The 19,810-nt window shown below is 38.1% G+C and overlaps 1 protein-coding gene across 2 annotated transcripts; it reads right to left on the bottom strand.

Moving 5' to 3' along the window:
* Window positions 1–201: 201 nt before the first annotated feature.
* RAB5A (RAB5A, member RAS oncogene family) lies at window positions 202–16,805 on the bottom strand. 2 transcript variants are annotated; one of them, XM_058833712.1, is made up of 6 exons: window positions 16,612–16,805; window positions 10,681–10,932; window positions 7,189–7,340; window positions 5,959–6,081; window positions 4,029–4,122; window positions 202–1,687 (listed from the first exon to the last, which is right to left on the bottom strand). In XM_058833712.1, exons 2-6 carry the CDS (start codon window positions 10,841–10,843, stop codon window positions 1,572–1,574), a joined length of 648 nt encoding a protein of 215 aa, XP_058689695.1. In that variant the 5' UTR covers window positions 10,844–10,932; window positions 16,612–16,805; the 3' UTR covers window positions 202–1,571. The 2 variants fall into 2 exon arrangements, with proteins under 2 accessions (XP_058689695.1, XP_058689696.1); XM_058833713.1 differs by lacking the exon at window positions 16,612–16,805 and adding an exon at window positions 15,377–15,584.
* Window positions 16,806–19,810: the final 3,005 nt, after the last annotated feature.

Genomic DNA, 19,810 nt, shown 5'->3' with positions numbered 1-19,810 from the left:
AATTACCTCAACATTTAAAGATTTATCATAGGATAACTGGAGTGCCACAGTATATATAAGACAAGCTTATATTTAGCTGTGCCATGAATTTATTGTAAGTATCTTAAATGCTGACCCATACAGTGAATCAGACATCTTGTCTGGAACTGTACAAATGTGATAAAACTTTCTGAAACTCTCAATAAGAAACAGTAATCAAAAAATTTTTAAACCACTTTATTCAAACCTGAGCACCTCAATATAAAACTAAACACTGGTGAACTGTCATTTTTCTTGCTAAACCCAGATTACTGCAAATTTAAAATCTGCACAAGTAAGTTTCTATCAGTTCAACATTTAAATAGACTAATTCATCTCTTCTGACACACTTTGTAGATTTCATATAATGAAAATAACTAAACGAATTAGTGCAATATACTGGACTGATCAAAATAAAATGTACTTTGGAAAACAAAGTTGCGAAGTTCATTACTGACAGACAGCAGTACTTATGTTACAGATACAGGAGCATCATTTATTACTGTTCTAGCCATAAAGGAAGAACTCAGAACCCCCTTTGATTAGAGAGGAAAAAAGTTAGCTTTAAGTAACTGTACATTCTGTATACCTTTAAGCAACTCTTAAATATTACAGAAAGTATTAAACAAATGTAGACTACAATGCAGAGTACCTATTTACAGTACATTAATATCCAAATTTAAAATCAAGTTGGATGTACATAATTGTTAGTGCACTATGTTTTTTTCCTTAGGGGAAAAACAAACTGTAATGGCCAGCAATGATCAGAAACAAGAAAGAAGTCACAGACACCAAGTTTGTTGTGGTTTTACTTGAAGAGCTCTTACAGTTTGTAGAGGACAAAAACCCCATATCCTAAGTTGTAGAGTTGAATTTACTGGTCTGTACCCTCTGAACAGATTAGAAATGAAGTTAGGCTTGATTCATCACTAATTCATTAAAATAACTAACTGGGTTGATATAATTTACATACAGTGTACCAACTAAAACTCCACTTTCTGGCAAGCACAGGATTCTTAAAATTGTTAATGCAAGTATTATTTGTAATAAAATTATTAACCTATGGAATGTATAACTAAACAGTGGATACCTGCAGAAACAACTGGTTGCATCAATACTGCAAATAAGTTTAAGTAATTTTTAGACCCTGTTTCTAAGGAGGTTTTAAAGCACAATTGAAAATTATGAAAAGACCCAATTCTATTTATTATAACAGTGATCAGTATCGAGGCTACAGGAACTGGCCAATTAGGTCCACAGAAAGTATTTCTTCTACACCCCTAATAATAACAACTGATTTTTAAAACCTTTCAACTGAAGGAAGTTTATTCCGCTTCCATCTCTCCTCTACTGCTGAAACATTACAGCCAGTGGTGGATACATGCATGTTAAAATTTTAGGTCAAAAGAAAACTGTATCATGAACTTGACTATTATCGTAAGTCTCTTCGCTGTTTGGAAGCTGTACTGGACCAGGTTAAGCACTCCAATTCCATGGTTATTAACAGTTAGGAAGCAGAAGAATATTCAGAACAGTTTAAAGCAATTGATCTTTTAGTTACTACAACATTGACTCTTAGGTGGTTGTGTGGGTTCAGTAAGGTCTACTCCTCTTCCTCTGGCAGAGCTGGCTCCTGCATTCTGTGGTTCATTCTTGGGCAATTTTTTTGCTGTAAGGTGAACAGGAAGTAAAGAATTAAACCTGAGATTTTACTAAGATTGAATCACCAGAATAAACAGAACAACACATTATAGGCATATCAGCATACTCATTGTATAATCAGATTTGATTCTGTGCATTGGTTATGGAAGAAGGGAAGACACTTTACTTCTTAATGATTAGCTACTTTGTCTATGATTTCCAGGAGTGAGATACATTGGTAACTTGAGCAGCAAAATGTATCTGCACAGGTGTGCTATGCCAGCAAATGACAGCTCTTGTGGGAACCCACCCACACAGAACAGGCTTTAAGATCAGGATATTAATGCAAAAATATAGAGAAATATTGAAAAGGCACAAAATACAGACAGAAATGGGTCAAACAGTTCCCAGATATCCAGCCAGAATAAGTGTTTGCAGACAACATATAAAATGGCCCTCAGCACCAGATCAAGCCACTCATATTTTTTTCAAGCTGTCTCTTCTCTCCAGTTCTTATGAGTCAATTGACTGGCAATTTCTTTGTTGCCCTTGTAGCTCCAAGGTTCCTCCTCAGTCTTAACATGAAAACTAAGGGTGAAAGCTGCCACCCTTCTGAGCAGTAACTTCTCCTAGATTTCCCTCTATCAGAAAATTGCTAAGTTCTACACAAAGGACTTCCATGGGCCTATCTTACCAGGGCCCAACAACCACCGTTGTTCTATAGGTTGGCTGAATGGCCTCCCTGCAAAGTAATTACATCTGTCAGTTTTTAAAAGAACTTTATCAGCCAAAAAAAAACCAACTGCAGAGCAGACATCAACTTGTTGTGGTACCAGATAACCTCAGGGTGCTGGGCAAAAGGGTGGGCCACAGGGATCCTCTGAGGGCCCCTCCAACTTGGGCTGTTCTACAGTTCTGTGATAAAACCCAATAATCCACATGGTACTAAGCTGCTGAGCCAGTACAAAGAGACAATGCACCGAAAGAAAAATGTCCTCAGAGCAATGTTTTGGATTCTAGAACTGAATTAACACTGGGTTTTTGAACTGGAAGTTCTGAATGAGTGTTGAAACAGTCAATTTACAAGCAGTTGCAGCTTGCATCCAACAGCTCTTTCAACATTCTCATTTTTTATTTTCTCTCATCTTTAAGATCATACTTGCACATGGTCCTGAAGAATGCATCCACATTTTGCACGCTGTTCCAAATTACATGCAATATTATAACCTCATCAAAATTTCCATTCAGAGTCTATTGCTGCACAGATCTTGTTCTGATGCACTGACAAAACTGAATTTCACCCCACTGATGTAAAATACTTACATGGCCAAAAAACATTGCAGACACAGTTACTAACTGGACATTTTTTTCCTCAAATTTACTTTGTAGGCTACATTAAAATATGGAGGCAAGAATTATTGTTGATATATCAAATTAAAGAAAAAGAATCAGATTTTGGGGATTTTTTTTTAAACAGGAAACCAACTGCACCATTAAACACAGTAATTCTGAAATTTCACCAGAACAATACAATTGAGCATTTCTGTATCATTAAATGCAGAACTATCTCAAACATTTATGAGAAAAACATACTTTTCTGTCATACAGCTAAGTGATTCTATCCCCCTTCTTCAAGTGTTTATAGTAAATATGAAGCAAGTACTTGTTATAAAGTGTTGCTATACTGATAATTTAATTTGCATCTGCTGGAAGTTTGAAAGACACCACAAATTACCTCCTGCTCTCCTGACTTAGAAAGCAGAAGATTAAGACCTCTTTAAAAACATTTAATTTTAATATCAGTGATGTTTTTTCACAAAAAGTGGGTTAGAGAGGTGCAACAGACAAAATAAAATCGAAAGAGTTTATTTGATGCTATACATTACTATTACCCACTAGCAAAGCATCTACTATAATTAAGGTTACTACTAAATAGTTTATTGGCCAGCCTTGAAAATGAAATCCGTTTCCTCCACCTTCAGAAGTTTATTAACAATTCTATATAATTTTGGCTATCAATGGAACACTCAAAAAATCTTGCTTTATGCTTACTACTACATGTTAGCATCTTGACAGAAGTCCCTAAGATTATGTTAAGTTAAAAATATATGAGTAGATTTACTTTTCACATGCAGGGTCCTTTACTTATAACTTGGACACTGAATTTAAGCACACATTGCCATCTTTGGCACAGCTTTTGGATTTCAGATAGGTGCTTAAACAAAACTGAACAAATGAAAAGGCGTAAGGACACTTCAATACCAGAAATAATTTACATGAAAACCACAGATCTTAGGTTAGGAAGATTGTTGTGGTCTGAATCTCATGAAAACCATTCTCTTTACAGTTCTGTTTGTTCATAAACTTACCAATTGCCATGAATATTTCATTTACGTTCATAGATGTTTTGGCAGACGTCTCCATGAACAATAGGCTGTTGTCATCTGCATAAGCCTGTGCTTCCTGAAATTTAAAATAAGAATACAATACTTCATAAAAACAAAACAAAAAAACCCCATACAATCATTACACACTGTACTGTTAATTGCTACAAAGGAACAATCTCTACAGCATTTTAAAAGAAAGACAGTTTGTGGAAACACTCATCTGACAATGTTATACACCAGGTATGGAGAAGTTACAATTCCACCAATCTGTTAAACAATTAGAAGTGGAATCCTACAGATCCCTACTAATCTTAAAAATATCCATGTGGAAAAATCTCAGGCAAAACTAAATAATAAATGAAAATATTTATGAAGGAGACAACCCCAATGCAGAACATTAGCTCTGACAGTAAGAACAAATAAACTTCAGGAAATGCCATCAAATTTCAGCAAGTCCATTATTACCCTGGAAAAAGGCAGTTGGTGAACTATCTTGAATCTTTCAACCACTGAGGCAGATGGTTCAGAACACTTTTTTTACCTTATACAAATTCACAATTACAGCAAATAAGCAGTATTCAGTATTTTGCCATGTTATCTCCCGTTTCAGTTATGAATTTTAATCTGATACACTGCTCATAAGAACCTTACTATTTTTGCCCCTTATTAGTCAATTCAGCTGAGAATCTCTAGCTTCTTATGATTATGTAACCGCCTTTGCATTCAATAAGAAATCTGCAAGAAAGCTGAACTACAGAACACCTATGATGGTAAGAATAATCTACAGCACTCTGTAATTGTGACACCTGCTAAGATCCATGTAATTATATCTGAAACAACATATTAACAAGTACCTAGAATCTGTGATTTGCAATGAGAAAGGCCTGTCAAGCTCACAAGGAGCCCATAAATTCACATAAATCCACAATAGCAAGCCCCCTAACATCTGAAAAACATTAAGACTGTAATTGTTCAAAAAATAGTACAGGTAGGTCTACTCTGGTAGCTAAATGTGATTACATTATTAACTGCAGTCATGTATGAAATTTTTGTTAAATATCATATTTTTTGATAAAACATCAAAGCCTCCTGTCAATTGTCAAAGAAGTATAAAATTAGAAAACTGGCAGCAAAACACCTAAACCACTGCTAACCTTATAATTCAATTCTCTATAGTTACAAAAAGACTCATTACTACATGCAGCTGTATCTCATACGGTGACCCCAAACACAGATTAAAAACCGTAAATTACTGAGTAATAAATATGCTCTTAATTCAAAATCAGTCAGTCATGAATAGACCAAAACTACCTGCAGTTAGTTTAATTCATCTTAAAGGCTATTTTCTGATGACTTGATTAAACTTTCTAGAAGATAAAATACACCAGTGAGAGCACAGATGTAATCACTAAACCAAGAGAAATGCCATGAAAAGCCCAATTAAAATTTGAACACTGCTTCAACAGTATAGCCTAAACAAGTTAGGCACATCAATCAGTTTTGTATCATACGATAATCAAAACTCCCTGGCTGACAAGCCAGACAGAATAGTTTGCACTAAGTTAATGCTATGTCATCCACTGAAACTCTAGTTACCAGTAATCTTGGATAGAAGACAGAAAGAGGTCACATCAAAGAATGGGTATTCAATTAGCCTTAAAGATATGCAAATAAATTAATTATTCCTCAAAGTAAAATTAATTATTCCAAAAAGTCTATTCCTCCATATTACTTGTACAGAAATAGGTTTTTCAGTAGCATATATAATTTAATTAGTCTCAGTTGACATTTATATTTAACAGCTTGACCTCCATAATAACTAGCTAGGCTATACATATAATATCCCCCTATAGTTTATTTACTATCTATTCAAACAAAATGTAATTTCTGTGAACAAAAACTATGTACATACCTGGAAATCCACAGCTCTTTTGTTAGCTAGATCAGCTTTGTTTCCTGCTAAAGCTATTACAATGTTAGGACTTGCTTGTCGCTGAAGTTCTTTGACCCAATTTTTCGCTCTGGCAAAGGACTCCTGTTAATGATTGCAAAATGATGCAACTGAGTTTTATCATCCTTCTGTACTCACCTATTATCCCCATCTCTGTTATCTACACTTCAAGCATGAAACGCCAATGCAAGGCTTGCTACCTTAGTCCAAAGGCACACTCCAAACTGCCAACTGAGCTTTCAAAATTAAACATTCCTACCTTAGTACTCAACTGTGCTTAGATGGGATAATGCTGAAGTAAGTAGGTAGGACAATCTTTGTGTAGACAGAGTAAGGAAAGAAGTGGTTAAGAGAGGAATTTCAGTTTCTCTAGAAGATTCAAGTGTATGAACAGCTATATTGGAAAGGCCTCAAAATTACTTTTTAATTATTGACGACTGTTCATTATGGTACATGATTTCTGGGGTTTTTTGAAAGCTTTGGATTTTAAATCTCATATCAGAAACAAATGAAGTTTATCTGATCTAAGTTTAAATAAAAAGAAATTTAATAACATTAGGTTTTGGTCCAAATAGCTTGTGCTACTTTTCAAATCCTTAATCAAAATTTGCAAAAATACAACATTAAAATAATGTCTTCACTATCAGAAATAAAAGTGCCACCAGCAATGTGATGAGAGCAACAGCTCAAACTCTATGAACTGATTTAAGGGTGGTTTAGAAACACTTCTACGAGAGGATTTTTTCTCTTTCTCTCTTTTTAATACAAAAGAACCCCAAACAAACAAAAGAAACAAAAAAACCCAACAACCAAAAAACCCCAAACAAAAAAACTCAAAAAACCCTGCAAACCAACCAAACAAAAAACCACAAGACAAAAAAACCTCCCCAAAATACCCAAAAATCCCAACCCTAGAAACAGTCTTTTAGCCAGAAAATTTTAGAGACATAAATTGAAATTACACAGTGTAGTATGAAATGAGCAATCTAGTCCAGCAGAAGTGGCAGGAATGTTGGACTAGATGACTTTTAAAGGCTTCTTCCCATTCAAACAAAGGTTGGATTATTAGAACTATGATTCTACAAAATGATGAATTGATTTACACAAGTCAGTGAGAAAAAAATAAGTATATATCAGTGTGAGACTGGTAACTTCCAAATGCCCCTTGTGCATCCCTAATCCAGTACCTACCTCGTTTGTAATGTCGTATACCACTATAGCTGCTTGTGCTCCTCTGTAGTACATGGGTGCTAAACTGTGGTACCGCTCTTGCCCAGCTGTATCCCAAATTTCAAATTTTACCGTTGTATCATCCAGACATACAGTCTGGGTTAGAAAAGCAGCTACAAAAAAGACAGAGGTGCTGAAACCAGAAGTTTGCTTATATCTCTACATTCATATATAGTTATGTCCACAGACATGCAAAACAATTCAAGCCTACTATTACAATAGATTTGATACAAGCATTAGCTGACAGTCTGCGACTGATCAACACAAAGGAGTTATTTAAACAACCAGACTTTCTGCAAGTTAGACATAAGAAAGCAAAAATTGGAAAGAATTCCCCTTTTCATAAGAGTGAATCTGAATAACCATAAGCCTTCTCTTAAATCTTCTAGATACAGTCTGTTGAAGCAGTCTGTGTATTAGAGTACCAGTAACAGCATCCTATCATGCTATAACATGCTAACAGCTATACATATTATATATATACACAGTTAACAGCTCAGATATTTTCAGTTCTACACATTCATATTATTTGACGAGTATCTTAAAACTTTGTTTTTCAGCTCCTAACAACTTCACCTTAACTAACAAGTCTGGAAGGAAAAAGCACTTCTTGTAAGTTCTTGCTCTCAAAGCAGCTATATTTTTGACTTTGCAAGTGATCTCAGGAATTAATTTCAGCACGATTTCAACACCCTGCAGTTTGAGGAAAATTTGCAGCCATTGCTACTACAGCTGAATGCCTTAGCATAAATAATGGTCTTCCAAGTTACAGAAAATACTAAGTAACTCATTCCAAGTATTCAGTTACTCCTAGTAAAACTTTTCCATTCTGTTTATGATACAATCAGAAGTATGGAGGTAAGTGGCCACACAGCATAGAAACCAGTATTGAAAACTAAGGAAAGCCCACTACTTAGTTGAAGCAGGAACTCTGATCACTAGGCACACTGACAGATTGTGGCAAACTTAAATCAAATGTCTGAAGAGACAATGACCCATAATGCTTGCATACCTGGGATTTCGTCCTGCCCTACATACTCTGAGACATCATAGCCTATGAATCATTCCAAAACTGCTGCAACCTTCAACTCAACACATTACAGAAACCAAAATGAAGCCAATCTTGCTCTGTAAAGGACATTGTAACTAGCATACAGAAGTGTCCCTGTCTCATCTGTGAGCAGCAGCTGCATGGTACTTAGTTGCTGGCTGGGGTTAAACCATGACCAGAAGCTGACTCCTTAAGTGGTCAGGTGCTCCTGCTTCAGGGGTATTAGCATCCATCACAGATGAGCAGGCAGGCTGGAGAAGGTAAAAGCTTTGATGTTCCAATGTTAAATAAACATAAATCTCTCTAAATGCTACATATCAGAACACTGGTAGAACAGGCTGCACTTGGCAGCTCCCTAGGCAGCCCAGAACCAAAACAGAGTGGAAAAACACCATACATCCTGCACTAAACTAAGGGCTTCCACCCCAGAACCAGCTCAATATTATATTTCTCCAAGGCAGAGACAATAGGTTAAATGAACTGATTTTGAAGTTTTCACACCCATTATTCTCTTAACAGAAAAATATACCTACACTGCATAAATGAAGGTATGTACTTAGAAAGAGAATTAAACATAAATGGTTTATTCTATATTCAAAAGTAACATTTAAACCACTTTAAAATGCCGGTTAAGTTTCTTTGACCTTGCCAAGGCCATAATAAATTGACAATTAATCATCTGTTAATTATCTGAAAGTCTATCATCTTTAACAGCCATACTTTTGTCTTAAACAACTAACAGGCTTTGCTACACTAGTCTGAAGTGGCAAAACCACACCACGACCATCCAACATGTCCGCCTCTAACTGCACACCCTTTCAGATGTTTTTATCCAGATTCACAATGCACATAAGCCTCTCTTTGTTAAACGGCCCTTCTGTATACAAAGAAAATTATGCCTTAGGCAACTACAAGCCACAGAGTTAGACAGCTTTCTCTAAAGAAAACTTTTCTGAATCCTAACATTGCTGCATGTAATAGCTCTCAGCTGTATTATATAGCATCTCCTTGTTTCTATTTGATAGAGAAGAGGCACAAGTTAATACAGATTACACTAAGTCTCATATATCTGAACTTGAACTTAGGCTCTTGTTAAACCTTTGTTTAGATTTTCAAAAGTGTGACAGGGTTCGTGTTATCCCAAACACCCAAAAAAAAAAAAAACCCCCCAAAAAAAACCCAAACCAAAAAAACTAAAAGGAGGTTAAACTAATTTGAGATCACTGAAATGGAACAAAACACTTAATTTTAACAGTTTTTTTAAACTAAAAACCTTGTTGATACTGGAAAGTTAATTCACTACACATCTTTTGAGAACTCTCCATATTACCACACAGCTGTTTATCAGAGCATACAGAAACTTTCCTACCAACACCTATCCTCAAGCTATGATAAAATGCACAAAAGCCAGAAGTGTGCATTAGTAAGATTGCTAAAGTAGAAAATACGTGGCTCTCTATTCACACTGACAGATAGAAAAAATAAATACATGTAACAGCTAGATATAGGGCAAAAGAAGACTGCAATGAAATTCAGCTTGCATTTATTTTTGTAAGCTTTGCAGAGTTTTTACATTTCAACAACTGCTGGTGTGTGAAGACACATACAGAAGACTGAAAGGCCTTCACATAAATATTACAATGGAACAGGCTGACTCATCCAAGCTGCAACAGCAACTACTGGAGAGTATTTATCAATTCATAAAATCCATACTTTGTAAAGTCTGTATGCTGTTCGGCAGTTTTAGGATATGTTTAAATTTATCCAAGAAGGAATATAGCTTAAAGCACAAACAACTCCAAAATACAATATAACTGAAGAAATCTGCCAAGGTGAAGAGTGTCATAAAATCTGTTTAAAGTTAAATAGATTTTCTTTAATTCTAGTAGCCAGCACCTGTTCTGTTTGAAGTCACAAAATGGAAAAACAGCACAATAAATTCTGTGATTGCTAACACAGAAATATATCCAGAAATGTAGCAAGTTCTCCAAAATCAAAATCGAAGTCAGCATACATAAGTGACAAACACAAGCTTTTTGGAAGATGCAATACTCGTGGTTTTTTTTCCTAGAAACTAAGCTCATAATTCTTACTGAGCAGTTACTTCATGCGTTAAGCATACAGCACAATTGAAAGAGCCACACACCCACCTACATACAAAATGTAATATTAAGCCCAGATTTCAAAACTATGCAGTTCAAGAACACATTTACTACCTCCACTTGAAAAGGATGTTTACATTTAACTCAGAAAGTTACAGTTCTCAATTACTGACACAGGGTGCAGTTTTGACCCTTGCTGCCAATGACCCACTCTAGAAGTGCCACTACATTAAAGGTTTTCAAGGGCAAGGACAACATAAAAACATAACACAAAACAAATTAACAGGGTAATTTTCTCACCTCCAATCGTGCTTTCTTGAAATTCATGAAACTGTCCTTTTACAAAACGAAGCACCAAACTTGACTTGCCAACTGCAGACTCTCCTAAAAGTACTAGTTTGAATTGGCAAATTTTATTTCCAGCATTTGGCCCGTTGGGCCTTGTTGCTCCTCGATTAGCCATGTCCAAATTAGAAAGCAGTCCTTTGTTTCAACAGCTTTTGAAAGCAAGTTCCAATGAGATCTGAATCCTGGTTCTTCGCCAGTAACAACCTATTTTGTGAAAAGACAGCGGGTGCATTAGATTTACAAACCAAGTAAGACAAGTCTCATTCACTAATGCAATGTATTATATATAACTGGACCTAGTATTTACCAAAGTCAACAGTCCAGACTACAGGTACCATCATTGGTAAGTTGTCAACTATTGCCAGAATTTATGACACATGAACCAGTTATCCTCTTCAACACCTAGTCTTCTCATTAAAGCTTCAAATTAGCACATTAAAATCCAATTATGCTGCTTCTTGCAAGACCTCATTTTCCTGTTAGTTCTTAACAAATCAAGGCTGATGTATAACACAACAGATTCAGACTTTCAAATTGCCAGTAAAATAACAAATGACAAGAAGCAGTAACTTTTCATAATCATGCTATTGCTAACCAGTATTCCAAAATCAGCACTGCTCAAGGATGCTAAAAAACTGAGCGAATTGGGAAAACTCAAACACCACAGTATAACTTCTTTGCAAGTGTAGTTCATCAATTCACTTCTATCCTATCTATCAAATACAATCTCCTTAAATAGAAGTGCAGATCTTCACATACAAACCATTAATACCCTCTCTAATTAACAACTGTACTGAGAAACAAAAGTGAAGCCTTCCATAAGAAAACCAATTGACCAGTAAGGATTGCAGGCCACTTCGTACAAGCTACCAGAGAACTACCATAGGATGATAAATTTCTATTTCCAATACTTACACTTGTCCTTGATCAATATTAACAAGAGAGATCTTTCTTAACAAGCATGAACAGCATATTGCTTAGTCTGCCTACTCCGATCTCCAGATGCTTAAAAAAAACCCCACCCACAGTACTTACATACTTCGTATGGAAAGGGAAGCCTTTAGACTCTGCTGGTATCACTTCTGACCCTAATATTTATGCTTTTACACATTTAACAGTAGATACAAAATAAAAGACCTCTAAAACTAGCCCCTAATTTTGTCCTATTCCAGCTAATCTTTATTTGAATTGAGCACACTTCACAGGGATAAAACTTTTCTAACATCTAGGATGCAAGTCAGGTTAGAGCACATGCTCCTAATGCAAAAAAATGGTTTCAATTCATATGTTGCAAAAAAGTAAGCAAACATAATAGTTTCAAGTGACTTCCTGTTCTTTATTCCTTTAAAATTACATTTTAAACCAAGCAGTAGTCTTTAGCCATCTTCCTATTTCAATCCCCTTGGCACACAGATCAGGCACTTGAGCGTTCCAGTTTGCTACAGGCCTAGCTCAGATGCTAAGCCTTCCTTCTCCTTCCTAACTCTCCCTTTCCCTCAAACCAAGTCTTGAAGTACCTTCTTTCCTGCCAAGTGCTTCAAGCCTAGCAGAACCGTACCCTTCAGTAAGATACTCCCTTGCAAATTAATATTCATGGAATAAATGAGAACAAAACACTCATCATTATTTACTGAATAACATAACAGCTGAAAAACAGATATTCCATTTCTCATTTTAAAAAGAATACAGACCTTGAAAAATATTTTCAGCATCTTAGTGACATTTCTATTTGCTCATGTTCCTCCTTTTCTCATATCCCTCAAAATAATTTACCTTCTTTGAGGTAGGACATAATGATTTTGCATTGTCCTGAGTTCATGTTCCATTTGACTATTACATCACACTTAAATCAAACATATATATTTTTTAAATTTCGGTTGTACAACAATCTATCCAGCATCACATTTTAGCTATATATTCTTAGAAACATGTGAAAGTGTTCCACAGTGAAAGAATGAAGCAAAAAAGCCCCTGCAAACCTACCAACCACTCTTATTAACTACCACATTAATTCTATACTAAGATTCTTATTCATTAAACTAATTTTGGTGGAGTATTTCAGAATACAGGAATGGATTCAGTTATTTTAAAATACCAGACCTTTTATCCTTTCACCATAAAACAGCAATTTTGCACTACTAGTGTGTTGGTTCTCAGGCAAGATGCTTCCCCCTCCATGCTGTGGAAATATGCACCAGAAGTTGTGGAGTGATTTGGATAAAAATGTATCAACGACAACAATTAATCTCTCCCTAATTGTACTACAATAGAGAACGCAGCAAGGCATAACCAAAATATAGGTGGTTCAGAATATTGTGAGCCATTTGTTTATCTTTTCCTTTGGAAAAGTAATGAAGACAATTAAGTTATTTCTGTTTTAAAATGAAAAAAAACAACTCAAAACATCTGTTTTCTGTAGCATTCCAGTGTGTTTGGACAACCATGAAATAATTTAAAACCCTTTAATCTTAATACATCCCATGCTTTTCCAGACTCTGCAGCATTCATAAAGACATAAGGACAACATCCAATGACTGTGTGACTTAGTACTCCTGGGGGAGAGTGACTTCTAGATGACACACAGTGAGGAAATCGAGCCATTGCACAGGTTACTTCCTATGACTGCTTTTTTGCTTGCTGTTTCCCATACTGAGAGCAAAAGGAGGTATGAGAAAAAAAAACATGTAACTCACATAATATTTATCAGTTTTACCTGAGCATTTAGAGTTTGTAGGTAATTCAGATTTTTATCACTCATAAAACAGTAATTACTATCCTTTGCAAAACTACTTCAGAACACAAGGCTGACACAGGTTGTCAAGAAAAGTATCTAGTTGGATTTTTACAGATGCCCAAGCTACAGAAGCTGTAGTTATCAGAGAACTTCAAAGTTTACATTCTTACAGCATCCCTCCCCTGAAATCATTCTAGAATCAGATACCATGTACAAAAATAACCAGCTCTCAAGCTGAATAGCAGACCACAGTACCTCAGAGGAAGGCCATCTAAGAAACATACTGCAAACCTCATTCATTCAACAGTCGCATCAATACAGCTAATAAATTAATAATGAAACCTACTAGTCATACCACCCACTTTTCAACAGCTCAGGATAAAAGAAAATGCAAGACTGAAAACCTGATAGAGCATATCCAGGTGATTGTGACATATTAAAAAAGTCACTAACACCTTCCGTAAGTGCATATGGAAATCATAATCTTTTGAAGTTTCAGATGATGACAAAAATCTGTAGTTAAAGTTCACAATATGGCAGCATACTTACACAATAAGCAATGGAAGTATCTGCTTAATCTGAAGAGAAGCAGTAGTGCAGTTTGACAGCCACTACAGAATGGTTTTGGCCTGTTTTTTTCACATATGTGAGCTGAGCTCAGAGTGCTTCACAAAGATTCAGAAGTAGATTTCAATGCTACAGTCCCCCATGCACACTCCAAGTCTCAGGTCACATTCATTCCAGTATTTCTTAATTCATCAGTAAAATACAAATCTGGAGAACCCGGGTGGAACAGGACACTCAGTACTCTACATCAACATTGCAAACTCAGCTCTGGTGAAAATTTCCTGGGGAAAAATCCATTAACATGGCTCCCCTTCTCTTCCCCTTCCAATTTTGTATGCAATGTAATCAATATGTTTGGAATATGTAAAGAAAGAAAACTTGAATAAGACATTTTCATTCAGCTACACAGAAGCAAGTACACAACTGCTTGACTTGAAACAAGCTCTTAAACTTGCACATATGGGTGTTACAGAAGTGATCTTCTAATATAAAAATCTGCTAAAGAAAATACTGTAAAAAATTTTGAGATGGATGGAAATGAAGGACATTTTCTTGCTTTTCTAGAGTTTAACATAAAAACTCCATTGGCCAAATCTTTCATAATCTTGGACAAATACATGGTGCTAAGTAGGAACGTTCACTCTTCTGAATATTTCCACCATGATGGAGCAGGTCCAAGCCAAAATGCCAAAACACAAAGCCTGGAGCATATTATTAGCCAAGTACTCCTGGTAATCCCACCAACTAATTTACTGGATGCTGGGTATTCATTCTCACCCCAGAAGAGAAATTTGTATGCTGTTGGGCTGTCTGAGTTTTATTTATGAAAGAGTCCTAAGTATTTTAACTGATCAAACACAAATCTTATGCTTGAGTCTTTGTACAAAATACCAATAAGCCCCCACCAATACCAACAAATTCTCAATTTAATGGCATAGTTCAGTCATGTAAGCATAAGCACTGGCCTATTTTCAACTACAAGACAGCTAATACAGAAGTATCAAAGTAACACTTGTGACAAAAGCCAGCCTGCTGAAGAGCTTAAGACAGTGAGCAGTGTTCCTAAAATTAATGTGATTAAGTGTATTATCAAGTACAAAAGCCACACAAAAAAATTCACAATAAATTTAAAATTGGAACATTGCACCACTTTTATATTTCATAGCAAATAACACTTTTTCTTATTAATAAACTTCTATACCTTGCATTAACAGACATAAAGCATACAATGCTGAGGCTGCAGCTACTACCTATCTAAATTTCTTTATACTGGACTCTTCTGAATGTTTTAAAAAGCAGTAATTTTCTACTTTTATATAGCCTTATATATTAGCCACTCCTACTAACCGAATTTTCTGTTATTCCTTCCAGGTTCAGCAGAATTAGTGTGACACCTTACTGCAGTGTTCAAGACAGGGATGGGAACAACTAGCAAAATGCTTGTCACATGTAAGCCAGTTAACATTGAAACATAATGAGACTGTAAGTTAAACAAGTGAATCAATAGAGTTGCTGCAAAAAAATTCAGAACCCTACAATTAAAGGTAATAGCAATCTCATAAGCTCATCTGAATGGTGAATGGTACCAATTGCTTTCAGATAAACTGGTTTATCATACAGGAAATGTAACCAATGACTATAATACCATTGTCTCTAGCCACCTCACTTCAGCCAACATTTACCTTTTCCTGGCATTGCTCATTATGGAAGAACAATACCTACATGCAATCTGTAGGTAAGCCTGACTGCAACTCTGAATAGTCACTATAAAACTGCAAAAAATAAAAAATCCCACGATTTTTGCTTTGAAACGTTACATGAAAGAAACCGATTAATTTCATCTGCTTAATCAGCTGTTTACCCTTTCATTTCCATCCCCAAGCTCTGAAAGAGGTATAAGGTAGGAAAAAAAATCATTAAAAAGACCGAGAGAGCAGCGTTTCATGGCCCACTTTTGGAATATTTTGATGGTTCTTATGCAATTCACCTCTTCTCTAAAACATAGAAAGCTTAGGTGTGTTCCTCCACCCTACCCTAGCTTTGTGTCTCTCTCCGATTCAGTGCAGTGCAGAAGATATCCAGCATACTAGGCCTGTCGCGATACCCCCGATGGCGACGCCTTGTCGGGAGCATTTTACTCCCCACCTAGCTCACCGTCCTTCTTCCAGACGCAAGCGAAGGGGAAAGCGAGGGACCCATCACCCAACCTCCCCTTCCATATCTCACAAGCAACTCGAGGGGCACAGCCCTCACGGCCGGCCCCAGACAGCGATACCTCTCTGCAGGAGCGCCGGCACGCAGGGGAGGATCCCCGCTCTCCCGGGCCCAGCCCCTCCAACCCCCGCCGCCACCTCCCCTCCCCCGCGGCTCCTTTCCAGGCACAGGAATAAGGGGAAGTGGGAAAACCGGGGGCGCCATTTTGAGCCGGGAAGGGAGAGCAGCGTCCCCTCCCTTGCCCGCCTCGGCCGCCCGTACCGCGGCGCGACGCTCCCGCAGCGCCGGGGGAGCGGCCGCCGGCAGGAGCCCGGACAAGGCGGTCTCGCTGCCGCCGGGGCCCCCCCGCGCCGCCACCGCCTCCTCACCTGGCCGGGGTGGGGGAGCCGGGGCGGCGGCGCAGCGATGTCCGTCCGTCCGCGCGTCGGTCGGGGCCGGCGGGCGCGCCGGGGCAGGGTGGGCGGAGGAGGGGTAAGAGGGGAGGCGGCTCCTCGGTGGGGGCGAGGGGCGGGGGCGCAGCCGTGCCTCACCCAGCCCCGCCGCCGACTTCCGCCGCCGCCTCTGCCCCGACCAAAACACACTCACACACACACAGCACGCACTTCCGCCGCTGCCACGTCACACCCGCACGCGCCGTGCCCTTCCGGTTCGCCCGCGCCAGTCACGTGGCTCCCTTTCTTTCCCACCTTTTCCCTTTTCCTCCCTCCTCCTTTTGTTCCCGCTCCCGCGGCCGCCGAGCCGCGCTCTGGCAGTCGGGTGTTCCCCGGCTCCCGCTTCTCCCCAGCGCCCGGGGGAAGAGTCCCTGGGAGCGATCCGCGCGTCTTCCATCTTCCATTTACGGTGGGGGTGGTGAGACACTGGAATGGGTTGCACGGAGAAGTTCAGGATGCTCCATCCCTGGCAGTGTTCAAGGCCAGGCTGGGTGGGGCTCTGAGCAACCGTCTGTAGTAGGGGTGCCCCTGATCAAGGCAGGGTGGTTGGGACTGGATGATCTTTAAGGTCCCTCCCACCCCAAACTATTCCGTGATTCTCTGCCAGTCCTCTAGGGACTGCATTGCAGCCTGAGGAGGCCACTGAGGTGCCAGGGATGGGAGCTGGGTATCTCACACACACAGACAAGTTCTGCTTTAATCCTTTAAAATAACCACTTTCCGAAGCTATAAATGAGTTGAAAGGAGGAACTGCATAAGAAAACCTGAATTGCCATCGTGAATTTGCCTTTTTTAAACAGTGAGCAGGCACTGATAAAGCCTTACGGGTTGGCTCATTTTTGTCAGAGTGCTAAAAACTGAAGAAAACGGGTTACTAATGCAGAACAAGTCTTGATTGCTTCATAGCGCTAAGCATGACCTTGTGAGAGAGCAGGATATAGGCCAGCTGGCCACAGGCTGCAAGCGGGTTGTAGCAGAAACAGAGCCATCATGATAAGTATTTCTTCGGTATAGCACCTTTAACAAGGTCTAAAAGTTGGAATTCTAAAGAAATAATAAAACAAACAAACTGGTAAGACATTTAGAAAGTTTATCAATAATGGTATTTAGTAATTTGTATGATTTAATGAAGGTTGGTTAGATACTCCATCACAGGAAATAATCAAAGCGATATTGTTGTATTCTTAAAATATATGTTTCAGTTCAACCACATATATTTAAATAAAGCAGAAATCAAGTTATGTAAAGCCTGTGGTCAGTATTATGCTACTTTCCCCTTCCGTAGTATGACATTTCAATACTTTAACATACTGAAGTGAATGGAGTGAAATCAATGTTCCTTTAATCTTCATCACTTCTTTTTCATACACCTTTCTGTTGGTACCAGTTTACTCTCAGAGTAACATTTTCCCCTTTCTGCTTTATTAAGTTGATCACTTACATAAGTGCTTTGTGAAAGGCCAATATGTAGCTTCAAAGAAAGTACAATAGTCTTTGCATTCATAGTGATACAATAGTGATACAGAGTGCCAGACTAGCTCCAGAGAAACATGTTTGAAAGTATACAAAATTTTTTGAGCTGTGAGTTTGCTGAATGTTTGTAAGAGCTGTCCTTTAAATCATGTAATCCTGCCCTAATACACTGCTTATTTGTCATAACCCTCTGACTGGTCTCAGTATATTCAACTGGATTTCAGGATTTGCTGAGCAAACAGGAGATTCCTGATAAACAAATATGTTTTACTACACACCTGATAGGCATGCATTGGAGCACCAGATAGCATCCAGTCAAGCTGGCAGCTGCTCACTCACTCACTCACTCACTCACTCACCTCCCTGCAGTAAAAGAACATACCGCAACGAACAAACGCAGGAAATCTCGTGGCTTAAGATAAAGACAGTGTAATAGATGAAGGAAAGTGGAAGTGAAAAGGCAATACAAAGAAATTGCTGGCTACCTCCCATAAATAGACCAGTGTCCAGACAGTCTCCAGCCGCCAACTTGTAAGACATCTCCATTGTCTACCTCCATTTTTTACTGCTGAGCGTAATGCTGTGTGAGATGGAATATCCCTTCGATCTGTTTGGGTTTGCTCTCCTGGCTGTATTCCACTCCCACATTTCTGGACCATCAGCAGCGTTTCTGCTTGGGTGGGGCTGATGACAAAGTGGGGAAAAAGAGAAAGTCCTCACCCTGTGCAAGCACTGTTCAGCAGTAGCTGAGGTATTGCTGTGTTATCAACAGCAGTTTAGTCACAAATCCACAACACAGCACCATTCAGGCTGCTATGAAGAAAATTAACTTCATCTCAGCCAGACACAGAACACACATGTACAGATTTTGTGGAAAAGCATTACACTGAATCTTTAGAATTACCTGAACTAAATTCAGTTTAGAGATTAAACATGTCAGACATGACATTTTGTGTTTTACTTAATCTTATAAAATAAAGGACTATACTATTCCATATGTAAAGATCGCTATCTATGCTTCTAATATAAATAAATACTTTATAAAATTTAAACAATCAGATTATCAGATGTATCTTTAGTTCAAGGCTAAGTGGAATTTTTGATTCAGGAATTCTATTCACATGATACAGTTGCTGTTAGGAAGTCTGTTTTACATCCAGGAGGTTCCTGCTGTCTAACTTAACTCTGACTGCAATGCAGAGCTGTAGCACATCTCCCTGGCTTTGTGAAATACCCAAATTGCTCACATCTGGTTGATGCTGACAGACTGCGACAGCAAACACCAAAGGTTCACTGTGAATGTGTGAAATAGAGGCATGAAAGAATGTGGCAATAATCAAATGACCCAGTTCCAGTTACTGTATTTCAGGCTTGACAGGTCTATGTGAATTCTAGTGGTGAAGAAAAGTTTCTTCTGTTTTAGTCTGCACAAAAAGATGTTGAAGGAAAGCTCTGAAATCACACAGCCCCTACTGGTGGTCATGATTTCATGTTTTATTTCATCGTGCTTCATATATCATATACCAAAAATGAAACTGTGCTGGGTGATATTAACAAATTTATGTTAGTGGGTCATGGTTTCACCAGCTGGCTTTCCATCTATTTTAGCATTTCTCTGCAGAGTTTTAATATTATGTTCTGTTCAGCCTTTTTGTGTTTAAAT

This window comes from Poecile atricapillus, chromosome 2 (genome assembly GCF_030490865.1).
Source record: "Poecile atricapillus isolate bPoeAtr1 chromosome 2, bPoeAtr1.hap1, whole genome shotgun sequence".
NCBI classification, from domain to species: domain Eukaryota; kingdom Metazoa; phylum Chordata; class Aves; order Passeriformes; family Paridae; genus Poecile; species Poecile atricapillus.
Note: the sequence above shows the minus strand (reverse complement) of the source record. Positions and strands in the feature narration are given on the sequence as shown.

Bases quoted from the DNA above. Each gene is read 5' to 3' on its own strand.
- RAB5A (XM_058833712.1), bottom strand. From the start codon at position 10,843: ATGGCTAATCGAGGAGCAACAAGGCCCAACGGGCCAAATGCTGGAAAT. The intron at 7,341-10,680 runs GTGAGAAAATTA...TCTTTTTTGTAG, and splicing joins TCAAGAAAGCACGATTGGAG to CTGCTTTTCTAACCCAGACT. The intron at 4,123-5,958 runs GTATGTACATAG...TTTAAATTTCAG, and splicing joins AAAGAGCTGTGGATTTCCAG to GAAGCACAGGCTTATGCAGA.